Raw genomic sequence first — 17,836 nt, forward strand, 5'->3', positions numbered from 1 at the left:
GAACAGAACTGATTTTAATGAGTCTTATCAATAGGCAAATGTAAGGAAAACCACCAAAATTACATACAAATGCATGTTGGGAACTCTGTATTTTTGTTGGTACTCCTTACATAGTTTCTAGAAAAATTCAAGCCCCTGTGTTATCATTTTTCATTAAAGTGATGTTTCTAACCACAGTGGACAGCTCTCATATCCCTTGAAAACTTATAATAGTAAAATTGTCATAAGGATGAAGCAGAAATGCAAGATTTTATTAAACAATCTTCGGCTCATAAAAGACATCAGTGTTGTGCCATTCTAGATCATATAAATATATTTCAAAGCAGAATCATATTTCAGCAGAGAGATAAAGCACAAAAGAATATGATTAGCGGATACCAACATAAAATATTAAACCATCCAAGAAGGGGTGTAGGTGTATGTTTATCCACACAGGCAAGTCGGGGGCTGAAAGCAAGGCAAGATTTTGGCAGTATATCAGTAGAGTCATGAGCACAGATATCCATGGCAATTTGTGTGTGTGTGCATTTTGCAGTGGCACGGGGGTTTGGCATGGTTTCTCACAGTGCAGAGCTGGGTGTTTCCACACAGCCACTGAAAACGCTGAGGGAATGTGACGGGTGTCTTTAGTCTGGCAGAGTCGTCAAAGGGAGATATGAGCTCTACCTGGATAAATAAATAAGTATAAATAGTTTTCTTTCTGATATGTGACCAGATTATTTTCCAGTTGATTTCCAGCCAAGGTCCCAAGGGGGCCACAGATCAAAAAAAGATAAGGGTCAGTTACAAGGTTGAGCTCATTCGGCGTTGCCATAGTAACTGACCTCCAGCATCCCTGGGAGGACGGCACCCAGCTCCCCAGGTGACATTTCTGTTGCCACGCCATCAATCCGCTGCCTTTCGCCGCCCAGGCTGCCTAATGGGCAGGGTGCCCGCGCTGCACAGCGATTCAGCGCCGCCGGCCCGCGCCAGGCCGGAGCGCGGCACCTCCTCACCCCGCAGCTGCCCCGCCGGCATGGGAGGGGCTCGGCTGCATCCTCTGGGATTCATTGCAAAAATGCAGTGGAGCAATGTGCTCCAAATGGTTTTTGTAGCAGGCCATGGGCTTAGGCAGCAATGGCGATGAGGAAATGTCGACTGTACAGCAGACGTAGTCTTCATCTGGTGTGAGCATCTGCAGATTTGCCATCCCCTTGGAGCAGTTACAGCGTGTTCTCAGACCTGGGTTTTACTTCCACCCTTGGATTGTTTTTAATGAAAACCAGTGGTGGAGTGGTGCCAGGCAGATGAGGGGTCAAAGTGGTTCTCTGCAGGCTTTGTTTTTGGAGGGGGTGTCCATCACTGTCCTCCTATCCTGGTTCCAGCCCCTTGCTCCTTCACAGCCAAATGGGAAAAAATGCTGGGGAAGCTGCTTCTTTTCTTACATTATAAATTTTTCCCTTTGATTACTTATTTACTGGGAAATGAATTGCATAAACAGAATAGTTCCATGCAGTTTTCATTTTATTTCCCTGTGTTCATTCCAATTTCTATTTATTTCTACCATAATTAGAGCACATGGCCCATTTAATTCCACCAAATTTATGATCTAATGGACAGGAGAAGGTTCTCTGTGAACACAGTATATTAATGCTTTGTTACACTGAATCACAGTATTTCAAAGTTCATTAAAAGCACAGTTAACTCGTGGATGTGAACATCTGAATACAGGAAAAAAATTCTCCTTTATTGTCTTGATTTGCTGCAGTAGAGTAGAATTATACTGGTCTGGGAAGTGTGGGATGAACATGTTGTTGTCAGCAACGAGCATCAGATTGTCTTACATGATCTCTCAAATTAGGAGTATTGTAGTTATTCCATAAGGGAAAATTTTTGCTTTATTAAATCAAATTGAAGAGAGAAGTTTTAACTAACAGTAAAGACAACGCCATCTTGATTTTTGCTGTTCAAATCTCCTATTTGCTGTTGTCATAACGTGTTGGTACATGACAGTGTTAACGTGTACTTTTACATTGCCATTAATATAGTTATAATTAGAAATGCAGCTGATACAGTAAATGGGTTTAATACAGCATTATTAATTATACTGCATCCTCGCCAGGAGGCTGCTGGTGTTGGTTCTCTTAGAGGCTTAGAGACTCATTGTAATATGTATTAAATGCACATTGCTGCAGCAGAAATAGCTTTATGGAGAAGCATATTCCCACTCTAAAATGGGCAGGATGGCAGTGCAAGTGCTACTAAACACCCTATCAACATATTTAAAACTATCCTGCACACGCACCCGAACTTGGGAACAATGAGCGACGTGCTCTGCCACCGCAGTTCAGCTGGGTCTGCACAACCCACTAATCCTCACTAACAGGCAGTAAATTATGTACCTCCAAATTTATACAAATGCCTGCCTTTGACATCAGTGGGCACCACCCAGGTTTCACCTTCAGGATTCAGATAATCAGCTCTCATTCCTACTGGCTTCCCTCAAGACCAGTATGGAAATAAGTATGTGTCTGCCAGGGATCAAATGCTTTTGGAGACAAAAGTAGGTACTGAAAACATTACAGGATACTATCATCTCCCCATGATACTTTTACACAAAGCGCTCTGTTCCTCTTTTGGCCTGACATAGTTTCAGCCTGACAGAATCCAGCAGGCCTGCTTGTTTTAAACAAGAGCACATCCTATTATTTTTTGGAGAAATGAAGTGTAAAATTAATGCTTATTATTTTGAGCTCAGAAAAAAAAAGGCAAGAAACCCAATATTCTTGTTTGCTGTGCATTGCTCGTTTAGTCCTGTAATCAACTGATCCCTCCACAGATACACTTATGAAGACATGGGAGAAGATCTAGCATAACTGTAAAAATCTGCATTTTATTTTACAAATGAGAGGGGCTGCATAATTCACTTGAGTTATGTAGGTCTCTTGTAGATGCTTGTCATGCTAGAAAAAAAAAAGGCGAATAAGAATGAGGGAAAGGATGATATGTTTGCTGTTGCTAGTGCCCAGCACCACACATTTGACTGTCACACCGCATCGTCAAAAAGCCTCCTCGCATGTACCTATATGATCTTATATAATTCAAGGAAGTTATTGTCCAAAGGTGACTGAGTATCCCTATACATGTGCTGTGTTTCTGTGTAAAATAATATACCGTAAAATGCCATAGAGGAGAGAGTGATTATAGCAGCTATTCTATCTATATCTTTGGGCATTTTCATATTTTGAATACACATGCATGAAAAGAGAAACGTTTGTCATGCTAACCATGGTACTTTTTCCCCCTTTTTTTCTTTCTGGATGGTTTTATAGACACAAGAAATACATAATGGACTCCTGTGGGAGTGGAATAAAAACCCCCACCGGTGAGGAGAAGGCCTTATAATTCAGAAGTGGATTTGCAAATCAAAAGGTCTTGCCTCGAGTGGGATAAATTTCCAGATCTGCAGGAACCCATTATGTTTTATTATTTTTCATTCTAGTTTTAGTTTGTTTGTTATGGGTTTAACTATTTAAAATACTGCAGGGATCAGCCAAGAAAATACACAATCTCTGTTGCCTAATTAAACATACCAAGCCTGTAAGAATATACTTTCACTGAAATGCTGAGCATTGTTTGTTTTTGGGTTTTTTTTTTTTAGTTTTACTCAAATTATAGATATTTCTGCTGGAGAAGGAGCAGCTGTCTAGTCATCAGTATGTGTCTATCTGTATTTATGAACACATGTGCTCACACAGGACCATAGGCTGTACATGAATCACTCTTTTCCAAATACCCAGTATGTAGAGGGTAGAAAATTAATGTCAAACATGATTTCTCTGATTTATTCGTAGAAGGCATTTGTTCCTTTCCCCCCAGTTCCTGCTTTGTCCTCTGTGGGTTTATTGCAGCATTTGGTTGCTGTACACAGCGGTGTGGCTGGCCACGCTCAGCATGAGGCTCATGTCCCTTCCCCACCTCTTCTCCCCTGTGGAGTAGGTTGCAAAATTCACACAAAGCCAGAACTTTTCAGGCAAGGGTCTGATGGGAGAATCCAGCCTGAGGCCACAGTGAGGGGAGAGAGCCTGGCATGGAAACCTATGCATTAGAGAGGGCAACATGCCCACCCGTGGAGGCTGCACAAGCAGAGCATTGCAAACCTTGTGGCGTCCTAGAAATATCCCAGTCCCTGGTTGTGGCTCCTTGGGGAATTCGTAGAGCTGCTGCCATGGAGCTACCAGCCCTTTCATCTTTCTGTTCCTGGCTCTTTCCTTTTCTCTTTTTATCTCCTTCCCAACCCACCTGTTTACTTCTCCCCATGCTGCTTCCCCCTTCCCCACCCAGCTCCGGTGCCAGCACTCACCGTGAGCACCCACTGCCACATGGGTTTCAGAGCCCACCTGGCCTCAAGGCAGCATGGGCAGCTCTCCACTGCCCAAGCCTTGTGCAGGGGCTTTGGGATCCTGATAGTACCAAATGCTTCATAGGAAGAAATACCTTCCTTCTGTTTAGCCCTTTAAAGATAGAAAAAGCTAATTTGAAGTAATGACTGTGCTTCTGAGGACTCACGTTCTTCATAAGATCCAAATGTATTTGGCAAGAATTAGTTAATGGAGTAATATAGTTGTTTCTTAGCGATCTTGGAACTGAAAATTAATAGTCATTGATATTTGAGGATGTAAAAATAAAGCTGAGTGTAGAACAAAAGAAAGAATTTATTTAGTTTTTAAAATATGTTTTCATGAGAAGTTCATGTGCTGCCGCAGTGAAGGAAAGACACATTTTCAGGAAGTATTTGCAGAAACCAGCCACAGTGTTAAAAATTTTAGGTGGTTTCTGATTTTTATAAATTGTATATTGTTTCCTAAAATTCTGACTCTCTCCCTCCCTTCAAGAAAACCAAAGGATTGTTTAGTTTTATGTGTGAAAATTGCTTTAATATGGCTTCAGTACCTCAAAAAAAGGCTCAGCTGCACCCAGAACCACAGACTTCAGTGAACAGAGAAGCATATAATCTTACGAAAGTGGTAGGCTTGAACCAAGAGTAATAATTATTGTTACTTCACTGAGTTCAGTTAGAATATAGAGGCATTTAAAATGGACCCTGTGTATTCAATACTTAAGATATATGACAAGGAAATTACACTTTCAAATTACATTTAAATACCTTCAGCGGTCTCTCTTCACCTTGTAAAAAGCCAAGAGATACAAAAATTTACACAGACACTGCTCTCAGCTCCTACTACTCTCCAACAGTTCCTTCCTCTGCTGCATGTTTGCAGTGTACTCTGAGGTGAAGACATCACTTCAGTCTTCTGTCAGTGTTGGCGGTTGAATTCACACTATTAAAGTAATTTTAGATGCTGTTTGACTCTTTAATAATCTGTACCCAGAGCAGGGCTGCTCTCCCTTTGTGGCAGGGTTGTGCTGTGTTGTCGGGAGCCTGGGAGCCGCGCGTGGGTTCCCGGTGGATCAGGCGCGGGGCCGCTTTCAGCGCAGCCGAAATGTGGGGGGGCTGCACCCCTGAACGCCAGCAGCTTGTCCTGCTCTGGGGCTGGGGCTGGGGCTGGGGCTGGGGCTGTGGGTCCTGGGGGCCCTGTGTGCCGGCACAGGCGTTCCCCACCGACCGCTGCTGCCTCCCCGACGCTAATCTGCTGTGTCACTAACAAGTTGTATCATTTGAACCTTGCAGAGGAAGGCATCAATCATGAGTGCAAGCTGTGTAACCAGATGTTTGACTCTCCGGCAAAGCTCCTGTGTCACCTGATTGAGCACAGCTTTGAGGGGATGGGAGGCACATTCAAATGCCCTGTTTGTTTCACAGGTAAGACAGGGAGGCCAAGACAAGCCTCAGCGTGCATGGCTAGATCCAGAAATGACACTCGGGGGATTTGTAAAATACTGTATTCCTTTCCCTGGGAAAAAGAAATACTGTGCTTGGAAATGTTCAAATATCCTCTGTCCGAAGCTGGGGCTTGCTCTGACGAGCAGCTCTGTGGCATTTGACAACAAGCAGCACTGCCACATGCAGCTGGCTCTGCATGGCCCCCACAATTCCAAACATTTACATTATGCCTTGTGGCTCAAAGGTGCTATGTGTTTCCAAGTGTGGGACTTGCAAAGGATGGACTGTCTCTTGCAAGCCCTTATTCACCTGAGCAAGGACTCTCTAAAGACCAGGTAGTTCGTGGTCTGCTCACAGTGCTGAGTAAAGGGGAGTAAAGGTTTGGTAAAACCAAATTGTACAGCTCTGTGATTTTGCCAGCTGCTGTCTCAGATGTTTCTTCAAGCCCAGTTTTCTTATGGTGGCACGTTTCTAACTCCTGTCTGAAAGCCTGCTAGGTATTCCTTCTGTGTAGATCATTTAAGCTGTCTCATCAGTGCAAATGATCATGGGTGATCTTGCTTTTCCAGGTTCTGCAGGGTGCATGAAAAGGCTGCCTTTTATACTGTCTTCAACACAATAGTTAACATCTACATTTCCAATCTGTTTGAGAGATAAGGATCATGTAGATGCCACTGTGGACCTGTTGTCAGAAAAGGGGAATGGCAGCACCTGCAATTCCTTGAACTTTGATGGGAATAAGGTGAACCTGTGTTCATTAGGGTTAGGCCCACGATTTGAGAAACTGGTTATTGTGTAAGCTGGGAGGTAATTTATCCTTTCTGCAGCATGCTGTAAAAAAATTCTGGGTGCATGTGTTAAATTCTGCTGAAGGAAGAAGCCATTTTCATGTACAGATTCATGTAAAGTGAAACAAAAATGAAATCAGAAATATTTTTTAACCAGCTAAAGGTGCGGTTCAATATGTTCCACTTCAAAATTTCCTTTGATGAAGTCAGAATAATTGTCAATCCAGAATCATAATGCAGATGCTGTGATATTTATGATGTTAAACAATAACCTTTTTCTTATTGAATGGACAACCTATTTTAAAGATCTAAAAATTGTGGCGAGCCTGCCCTTTCAGATTCACATTTCTGCCAGAAATGCTGTTCTGGGCATTTCAGACCAGCCATCAAGGCCTCTCCTGGCCCAGTTGTCCTGCATTAAAAATGCATCTGATGCACCTGCCATGGGCCCAGGGCTCCCCACGGGAGCAGTGACATCCTCTCTTTGGTCTGATGACTGAGTTCTTCCAGTTACCTGTGGGCAGTGTTAGCTTTATGTGAAATATCAAAAATCCATACAGGATGTAGAGTCTTTTAGAAGTAAGCTGACTGTCAGCCTGGAGACTCTAAATTGACTACTTGTAAGGAAATTCTGCCGAAGCAAGTCTATCAGCACTTCTCTAGCAGATATCCTTGGACCTGTTACAATTGCAAAGACTCTGAAGTGCAGTTCGAGACAAGGTGCCTTATCTGAAGCAATCTTAACTAACTGTACTGTGTTGTTTCAGTTTTTGTACAGGCAAACAAACTGCAGCAGCACATCTTTGCAGTCCACGGGCAGGAAGACAAAATTTATGACTGTTCCCAGTGCCCACAGAAGTTCTTCTTTCAAACAGAGCTTCAGGTATGTTTACAACAGGAGTAAAAACAAAGCTAAAGCTGTTGATTTCTCTGTGCAACTATCACCCTTGTGCAGCATTTAGAAAAGGTGCCTAACCTTGGTATGGTCTCTTCTGCCCTTAAACAGTCTCTCAGTCTCCTCCTGCCTCCCTGGGTGCCTGGAGGAGAAAAGGGTCTCTGAGCATGGCTGGAATAAATAAATAAATAAGACAAGACAGATATCATGATTTATGAGTATTTCTCTTGACAGTAGTGTTGCTACATCCTTACATGTCTACGTCAAACACCTTGTAAATAATTTCTTTTTCTCTATTAATAATTTAGGGACTGATTAACATACAAAGACTCAGCAAATGGTAGCTGCCCCATCCCCTTCCGTGCTGCTAAATCATAAGTAAAGGAATTTTCCCTACTGAGGTATGAGAGCAAAGCGTGGGTGCAGCTCGACATGATGCTCAAGCAGAGGCTCCTCCAAGGCAGTAGCACATTGCCAAGCTGTGGCTCTGCACACCAGGCCTTACACACTTCTTTCCCTGGCAGTGCTGGGGGCTGCAGCCACAGCAGCTGTAGCCTCCACAGAGCCAGTGCTTGGCCCACACCCATTCCCAGGGGCACAAATCCTTCTGGAGGGGCTGGACCCTGACCTGGGCATGCTGCTGCTCGGGGCCCTGGCCCCAGAGGCCTCCTTGGAACCATGGCAGTGAGGCTGGGGGTTAAATCACACCAATACCCTAAATAGTGCTAAACCCACAGACACTGAACCTCCGTGGTGTGTCTGCATGGTACCTTTTGGGCAATGGAACACCAGAGCCTGCCCTGCCACAGAGCTTGTGGGGAGTTGCCTGCCTTGGCTGGCCTGCTCACACCTATCTCACCTGTGCAGCAAGGCCACCAAAATCACCACTCCCATCCCCTGGGAAAGGCAGTCCTTTTATAGAAGGGTACCATATGCCCATTTGAATCTATTAGCTTTATAAACCATGATTTACTTAAACTTTGGAGGGTTTTTATTTATCTTGCTGAATTCCCAAGCTGCTGCCTCTTGTGTTGTGCTGTCATGCTGTGGAAGGATGGCTGATCTTTTCACTTTGTTGATTTTATTTTTTTTTTCCTCCCAGGGGATCTCTTCTTTCTCTTGTTCTAGTGACCTGATTTGCATAAGTGTACAAAAGTTTTAACTATACCTTGTTAATATTTTAATAAAGTCAGCAGATTTTGGGTTTGTGTGTTCTCACTATGTACGTTTTATGAAGGCAGCAGTGGCTTGCAAAGACAGCTTTGATTATACCTCCCATATCTCCCTTAAAGTGGTGTTTGGTCAAAATGCCAGCACAATTAAAATGGGCACACTGGCTTCCTAGGCCACTGCATTAACCTTTAAAATCAGATGATCAAATAAAGAGAACCTGGTTAAATTATAGTCTAAGCGGCCTGTTTTTTGCAATTACCAATTTTAATTACATAGTGTTTCAATTCTGAAGTTTTGTGCATTGCACAATTGCTGCAAATGTCAGCTTTAATCATATAAATTAGGATTGTAATTTTTCAGGCTTTATGCAGGATTTTTCTGTACTCAAAGTTTTTCTGCTTATAATAATTCATAATAATTACATGAGTCGTTTTGAATGATGTTGGGTGAATGAAAATTCAATACTTAGCTGCACAGTTTTAGTCCTTATTTCAGTAGTGAAATGTGTGACTCAGAAATGTGTGTTTACTTTATACCAGGGAAATTACTAATGCAAATATTGGAGCCAAGGAGGACACAAAATGGGTGTATAAATCAGTTAGAAATGCTTAAGACTTTTGAACCAGTCTGCTTTGGCATGATTATCTCATTAGTTTCTGGTGTGTAAGCTGCCTGCTCTAAATCCTCACCTGTTGGTTATATTTTTGTTGAGTAATGAAGATTTAGTATTATTTTAGTGAAGCAATTGTTCAACTGCTACTTAGGGTTAAATCTGCATAAACCTTTCTTTGTCTTTAGCTGTGCAATTATTCCTATGTGGGCAAGACACCCTCCATCAAGGGGTTCTGCCTGATGAATTTGACTGTTCAGTTCTGAATTTGCTTTCCTACTGGCATGAAATAACTGGTATCAAAATTTGAACGTACGCGTTCTTTTCCTTCTTTGTATTTTTAAGTGAAACTACTGAAAACACTTGTAACAAAAATGAGCATTCAACTATTTCAAGAAGAAATTCAGAGTAGGGTGCTTGTTGAAAAGCAGGAAAAACAAGGAAGGTGGGGAAAATGACAGGCAGCAAAGGGAAGAGGTGACTTTCAGAGATGTCATGGGCTGGCATGAACTAGCCCTGCTGTTTTTTGAACAATTTTTAAAGAGGGTAAACACCATGTGTGCCATGTGATGAGAAACTGTAAATGCTGTTGTAAATGTACTTCTAGTGCCTGGTGCAGATACTGCTTTGGTAGCTTAATGCTCTGGAAGTGATCAAACCCTCTTGTGCTGCTGAACTAGTAGCTGTATTTTAATATAGGTTTATGCTTTGAAGTTTATACCATCTGATGGAGCTGTAAAAGCAAGGCTTAGGAACGCTCTGAGGAACTGAGCTTGCTTTATAAACGGTGGGAAATTTGGTGAGAATCTGGAGCAATGAGTCAGTGACGTTACTTTGATGATATTGCCACAAGAAAAGAAAACAGAATGCTATTTAACTGCTTACATTATCTCACTGGAAATAAGGAAAGAAAACATGGTAAGATAAAGTATGAAACATAAAGGAAAGAGTATGTGTGATAACCCCACACACCCTTAGGGCAGAAGAGGGAAGCCTGGCAGCTCTGTGTTTTTCACATCCTCACTTTGTACAATTGAGAGCTATGAATATCATGAAATTCTCCTGGAAAAAGACTGAATTTGTAGCTAATATATAAAACACCAAGGCTATGGCATTTCATTCCCCCTACTGAAACATGCTCACTGAAACAAGTGCAGAGGTGGAGGGTTGGGGTTTCCTTATATGTAGGGCAGAAGGAGCCCTTTCAAACAGATCCCCATCTCCAAGAACTGGGCTGGGAGCTGCTGGTCCAGCTCCTTGGAGGCAGCTGGAGCTATGGGCACTCAGATGTGGGAGATGAGCTTGCTCTCTGACAAGTGAAATTTTGATCTTTGCTATTTAAAATGTAGCAGGGAACCCTGCCAACCCTGAAGATAGGTCAGAAATGATGACACACAATGGGTGCTGAGAGTTATATTTGTGGTGTGATTCACAGCAAGGAGGGATCCCTCCTCAGTTGCTTGCATCAAGAGTTGTATTAAGCAAATTGTGACTGAGCAGTGGTTTTCAGAGAAAACTTGAGGAGGATTTTTGTGCATAGTCTTTTGCCACACTGCTTTTCCAAGGAGCCATCACATAACCGGTGAAGTATTTGTATTTAAAGGATTAATTCCTGCTGTTTGCTTGTGTACTGTTAATCATACTGTTTCCTCCTAAATGATTACAATTGATGAAAACTAAGGCAAGGGATATAATAAACAATGCGCAAATAATCCAGGTACCAAGGGAGCAGGGTACCTGCCAGGTCTTTCCTAGCACAGGTGTTCAGGTGTTTTATTGCCTGCTATGAATAAAGGGCTTTCTTTTCTGCTCAGATTTGGAGATATGTCAAACCACTAAATTAAGAGAGCTTCACTGGAGGAATGTGCTGTCATTTAAAATGCCCAGTTTTTTAAATGTACACATATCAAAAGGAGAGTGGCTACTATGGCCCATTGGCTAACACTGCGGTCTGTCTCCCGTCTCATTTTATTTTATGTGAAAAGCTAGCAATTTTCATATATCCATAAACAGGCATGAGCTGCTGCACAGAAATTGCACTCATTATATTAATAATGATTTACCATGAATGTCCTCCAGGGGCTTGATTTGGTCCACATCAAAGTCCTTGGGATTCTTTCTGCTGATTACAGCAGATCAAGCCCTAAGCAGGTTTTCTCTTTTTAAGTCTGCTTTTAATGTCAGCTTGATGTTAGATGTGCCTCCTGTAGAGGACTGTGACCTGCCCAGGCAAGGGGGCACCACAGCGAGCTGCCCCACGGTCAGATGTGACCCAGTGGGGAACACAAAAAAGCTGCTCTGTACCTGGCCTCCCTGGGAGGGGGGGCAATGGGGAGCAACATCTCCAGCTGCTCATGCCACTGGTTCTTGGGGCCATCTGGGTACAGCAGTGTCCCCTGAAGCAGGGAGGAGAATGAGAGCCTCTTGGCTTGGCTGGGAGCCACCTGCCCGCAGGCGAGTCTGCAGGGCTGGGTCCAAGGGCTCCACTTCACCATCAATGGAGCACTGAAGAAAGACTTAAGCAATTTCAAGTCTGTACTCAGCCGTATCTCCAGCTCCTATTTAAAAAATGGGCTTTACCTACTTTCTGGGGGTATAAGAAAACTTACTTAAGTAGAACCAGCCCTATGTGCTTGCAACAGTGCAGTATCTCAGTGTTTCTGGGCTCCAGTGTCCATTCAGGCAGTGAGAGAAAGGCAATTCCGTAGTGTCTTGATGAAGTTGCAGAAAATGTTTTTCCCTGAGACTGTGTGGATGGGAGGACAAATGGGACCTGAAATGTGCCTCTATTTCAAGGCAGGGCTTTCACTTGATGTAACTTTACTGTATTTCAGGACTTACATGTGACTTAGATGGCAAACACCAAGAGCTTCTTACTGGAAACATACCATGACCTCTTTCTAAATTTCATACAAAGCACACACAAAATCATGTGTAGAATTAATTTCCTGCAAGTAACATCCTTTTTTTTATTTTAAAAAAGATTTTTTATCTTTGCATTTTGCTTGTTGATAGGCTTTTAATAGTCTGCTACCTATTTTTCCTTCTTTTGTACTTCTATTTTTTTACTTTTTAGACTTTTAAAATGTTATTCCTCCTTTAAAGTTGTGAAAATGACCTAGTCAGTTATCCTAGCAGATTTGGCTAGCGTTTCTTAAAAAAATGTTGCTATGGTGCTTGGAGTATTGTTAAATTTTAATTATTAGTAGTTACAAAGCTAATAAATTACAAGACTACCAAAATCTATTCCAGCCATATTGCTGGGTTTCATTCAGACGCAGTCAGATAATTATAACTAACAATAATTAAAAATTAAAAGTGCTGTAGGCACATACCCATCGTGTTGAGTCTGCCTGCCTGAACATTCTTTATGGACTGCAAAAGCACAAGTTTTATCTGTGATCTGTTTTCACAGTAGGGAAGAGTTTTTACCTATTGGGTCTCTGGTTTTCAATGTGTGTGTTTAAATTCAGAGGAGGAGGAGGAGGAATACATGGCTGTTTGCAAATTTAGTATTAGGAACAGGCTCTGATAGAGACCAAAGCTAAGAAACACCATTGTAGACTATCAGGGGCTGTTGCTGGGTCTACAGCAGCTGCAGTTGGGGTTCCGTGCAGGGGATGCCAGAGGTCTTCTGGGCTTGACATTCACAGAGGTTACTGTAAGAGCAAGGGCTGTTCATGCTTGTGCACCTCTGTGTGATTTGTCAGCCAGCACCTTCTTCCCTTGCACCCAGGCAGGGGGTGTTTGCTGGGGCTGCTGTTGGAACAGTAATGGAATCCAGACCGCGTGGCCTCTTTGCGTGGCCACCTCTGCTGCAACAAAGGATGGTGCAGAAATCTTTAATTGCCCTGTGTGTGGCCTAGTGTCAGGGTGAAGCATTTTTTTCGTTTGGAAAGATGGTTCTGACAAATATATTGCTACATCTTTATCCTGTCTGAGGTCTCTTCAGTGAGAGGCAGAAAGATCTCTCATCTGAGATGAAGACATGTCTGGCACTGGAGCAGCATGGCCCATAACAAAAAACCCTCCTTCATTTCTTAAATATTAAGGCTGTTCTGTGGCTGGCCCTGGCTAACAAAGTGCTCACAACTTATAGTAACATGTGCAGAAAACCCAGCAGCCGTGCAGAGTGGAGGAAAAAAAGACGGGAGCCAGGTGAAAGGCATCGTTTTAGTCATTAATGCACTTAAGCGCACCCAAGTGTCAACATGTGTGATCAAGTGTAAGGAGGCATGTCGTTGCAATGTGGCAGTGCTGGCACACAGACGGGGCTTCCTCCAGCAGAGATGGCACTTGGATCTGCTGCTCAGGCTGCCCAGCTAAACCCGTCGTTGCCTGTCATCTATGCCCTAGGGCAAGGGTCCAACCAACTTTTGCGCAGGCACCATGCCATCCCAACAGATGGGCAGGAGTGTAAGCCGCCAAGAGACAATGTATATGCATCAATTGTGTTTATTGAAAGCACAATTCCTGGCTGGAAATGTTCAAATGTCTATTTTTTTTTTTTGAGATAAGATGCCTTTAGTTAATGGGTATGGAAATGAAGCTTAGCTTTGAATTAATTACTTTATATACCTTACAAAATATAATGCAGACGTGAAAGTGTAAGATGTGTTGATTGTAGGGAGCTCTGTTAAAGGTCTGTCATGAAACAGAGTCCCCCCTAAAATTCGCTCAAAGTGCCAAGGTGCTACTTGCCTCCAAGTACCAGAGACCAAATTTTGTAGGTGCTGCACATGACTGTACAAATCTCTGGCTCAATACATAGTGATATGCAAGGAGCCAGCCTTGCACACTGGCAGGTTTACCTTTGCACACCTCCCCTCTTAGTGGTGGAAAACACTTTTACTTTTTGGGGCAATGAGGGTAGTACATTAATGCAGACCAGAGCTAGACCAGTTTACACATCTCACTGAAGACATTTATTTTCCATGTAACAAAAAGACAGAAAAATCATATAATATGCTTTTATATTTGACAGCATTGCTGCTCACCAAAAAGGGTAAATTATGGAAGCATCCAGAGAGGAGTCTGTATGCACACATTAAAGGGTGTTCCCTTCCCCTACTTGTTAGCTTTATTCAATTAAGACTTGTTAGTGTTCTTGAAAGATGTTCTTTGAAGACCCTTCTGAATATACAATTTGGTATTCATAAGAATTCAGGCATACTATATGTAAATAAATAAAGCAGGAATGTGGTACTTCCAGATACATTAATGCATTGCCATCCTCTTGGAAGCAGAGCACATGGGCTGTGTTAAACATCCATTCTGACCAAAAGGAGGAAGCACAGGAGAAGAAATGAGAAATGGATTTTCTTTCAGAAAGACCAGATTGCACTCTCTGGTCTGGCAATAACAATTACTAATGACATTTAGAGAGAAATTAAGGATGAGAAATGCAAGTTGGCATTTCAACAGTGCCAGTCAGTAACATTGCATCAGAGCTCACAGGAGAGATGAGAAAAAGTTTAGGGATGGAAAATTAATTTTGTTATGTCAACAATTAACAAATACCTTTTCTTCATTCTTACCACACTATCACAAATTACCACTGTGATAGTATTTAGAAGCTCCTCAAGTGAATGAAAATTTCAGCACTTTGAAATCCTTATTTCTGGAGTCAAAAGCACAAGTTTATGTTTTGCTGTGTTTTTTTGAACAATGAATGATAGAAAGAGGTTCAGACTGACCAGGGAGGGAGTGCATGAGCTCTTGGATGTGTGTAGCAAAAAAATTCTGTGAATTTGCTCTGCAGATCTCTGTGGGTCTAATAACCATAAATAAATTAAGGTTACCAGCATGTTTTCTGAGATTGCTTTTTCCTCTTTTGCAAAGTTGGAAAAGCAAGATTGAATAATATACCCAGTTCCATGCAGAACAATTTTGGGGGAGCCAGATGTAAAGCCCTGGAAACCTCAGACCTTTTATTCCAAAGTCCTTCACATGTTCACAAGGTGACATCCCTGTCCCCATAGGGGAGTGGTGGGAAGCCCTGTTTCCTGCTGCTCTGTGTAGAAGCTCAGAGCACAGGGGCCATAAGCTGTGGGGCTGTGAGCGTGGCCATGGCACAGCTGGCTGTGCAGGAACAGCGTCCTCAGGGACAGCACAACCGGCTACTGCTGCTCGGCCCTACCGGGCTGGGTAGCACATGCCTTTGTAAGCAGGGCAGAGTCCTTAAAATAGAAACAGAACACTTGTGTAATATGTAGACAAATATTTTTCTTTTGTTTTCTCTCTGAAATGTCTTGTCAGAGATTTTCTTTGCTGGTGGGAAGATTTCTCTGATCCAGCCCCTTTGATTTTCTCTTGCTGTAGTATCTGCTGTGGAGCATAGTTTGGGGTCTGAGCACAGATTAGCTCTGTTGCCTCCTGTAAGTGTCGCTAGCATCCAGAGGAACTGACTGTTTTTGAAAGGAAGAGGGATGCTGCACTGGAAAGGGCAGAGCATAAGCGTTATTTAAAGAAAATAGTGGAGCTTGATCAGCCTCAGTTTTAAAGAGCTCATCGAGGGTGCTGTACAGCATCCTTTTGAAAGTTTAGTCTCTTCGTTTGCTTGCAAAGACCAAAATGCTTGTCCAGACATAACAGTATATGCCTGAGTGTTTTCACAAGAAATGTCTAGATCATTAAATATAATAGGTCTCAGCTGCAGTTTTGATCACTGAAGCATGCACACAATTCATCACAGCAAATTAGGTACGTCTTTGTAACTTATCTTTCTGCAATTTGCTGGCACTTCTAGAGAGCTGAAACTTATATTGGATGTGCTGCAGAAGCCATTTCAGATAAAATATTCTGTGTTTATTGTTGGAGAACAAGGATTCCCTAATAACAAAAACATGGAGCAGTGTATGTTTCTGTTCCTGCATCTTGCAGAACCAGCAGTAGTACCAGCAGAGATCCCCAGCCACATTCATTATTTATATATTTCAGTGAATTTCTTGTCTGCAGTAAAAGAGATATAAGCTTCAACATCAGTCTGTGCCAAATTTTATCCTAAAGCCCATTCAGAAACCTGAGGCAGACGTGGTTCTCAATCATTACACAGCCCATTTATCTGATTGGAGTTTTGTCCTCTCTGCCTTGCTGAAATGTTGTGTGTTCTTTAAAAGCTGAGTTTGACCTTTGGAAAGAAAAGGCATTTGCTATTTTAATTTTAGTGGTTTTTTTAGAGAAAACCTGAACCTGCTTAAATGGAAATTGGCATTCAAAAGCAGCAGAGTTACTGAAAAGCATTTACTTTATTACTAGAAGAGAACAGACGCTAGTGTACTCGAAAATTACATTTCAGTGGATTCATCAGTTTCAGTCACTAGTTAGTCTGTGAACAGATGGATATATTTGTAACAGTTAACAGGAATATATACCCTGGAATTTTGCATTTGCCTTAAGAGCACTGCTATCTTAGTTGCTGTCTTGAAGTGTTTGGAGATGCATTTTATTCTTCCGAAAAAAGTTATGTTTGTTTCTAATTGCAGAGATTTCTTACATCATAGAAAGAGCCTCAGCTTTCAGAAATGGGAATGATATATAGCTTCTGTGGAAGGAAAATGTTGTAAAAGAATCCCCAGTACAGCTGCTGCAGAAAAAATAAACATCTCGGCCTAAACCTAGATAAACCCCTGTGGACTGAGAAAATAATTTTCAATAACCAGATAGTTTTAACTCTATGTATGAAGGTAGTAATCACAGTCATCACCTGTATTTGCATCTAGGGTCTGCCACAGTCTAATTGCTTGTCTCTTTCCACCCTTTCCCCCCCTAAATTTTAAGACTACTGGTTAACTGAGCAATGCATTAAGCACTCCATCTCCAAAATGGAAAGAAATACTGCCCTAGCCTCTACCATGTGGCATCTTTAGGTTTCAGGGATTTCGTTTAAATCTGAAATTTATGTCCAGGAGAAATAAATTATTAGATTGTAAAAGCAGCTGGGGAGGGAGTAAATATAGTCTCTTTTGTCCTCTATATCATTTCTCCAGGAAGATAATAAATGTGTGGCAAGCGTCTTGTGTTTCCTTGGTCATACAAATGTTGTGTGTGTGCTGTATTTCAGATGTGAAGCCTAGACTCCAGACAGGAAATCCTGGAGTGATACTGTACTGCTGTTGCCTACTGCTGTGGTGCTGGTGGCGGCCCCATCACTTTTGCTGCTAGAAGGAATTTGAAAAATCATTTCGTGAAGAAATTTAAAAGGCCTTGCATGTACCCCTGATCTCCTGAGTAAGAGATTTAGGGTGTAATCCTAGGGTTTATCTCCTCAGCCAGTGAAAGGCAGCAGGAGCAGTGGTTCCAGCTCTGGCTGCTGTAGAGAGCTGAGGACAGGGGTCCTGCCCTGTGACCCCATCCCAAGGGCCAATTTTCCCAGGGGGATTTTAAAGACTGTAAGAGTGACTCCTGCTAATTCCTCCCTGCCTTACCTGTTCTCATTCCTCTGTGAGCTCGGATACATGGAGCAAGCATGATGAGTGGCCAGGAAAAAAACGGGGTCTGAGAACAGCAAAAGGATAAGGAATTGTTAGAAAATCAGCGGTCTGCTT

At 42.4% G+C, this 17,836-nt stretch overlaps 1 protein-coding gene across 6 annotated transcripts in view; it reads left to right on the forward strand.

The window, feature by feature from the left end:
- The window catches only part of ZNF423 (zinc finger protein 423), a 227,762-nt gene that overhangs the window by 198,716 nt on the left and 11,210 nt on the right, over window positions 1–17,836 (forward strand). For all 6 annotated transcript variants that reach the window (XM_069026874.1, XM_069026875.1, XM_069026880.1 and 3 more), the window contains 2 exons: window positions 5,672–5,803; window positions 7,380–7,495. In XM_069026874.1, coding sequence (XP_068882975.1) covers window positions 5,672–5,803; window positions 7,380–7,495 — 248 coding nt within the window. The remainder of the gene's footprint in view (window positions 1–5,671; window positions 5,804–7,379; window positions 7,496–17,836) is intronic.

The sequence above is a fragment of the Aphelocoma coerulescens genome, chromosome 11 (assembly GCF_041296385.1).
Source record: "Aphelocoma coerulescens isolate FSJ_1873_10779 chromosome 11, UR_Acoe_1.0, whole genome shotgun sequence".
Classification (NCBI taxonomy): Eukaryota; Metazoa; Chordata; class Aves; order Passeriformes; family Corvidae; genus Aphelocoma; species Aphelocoma coerulescens.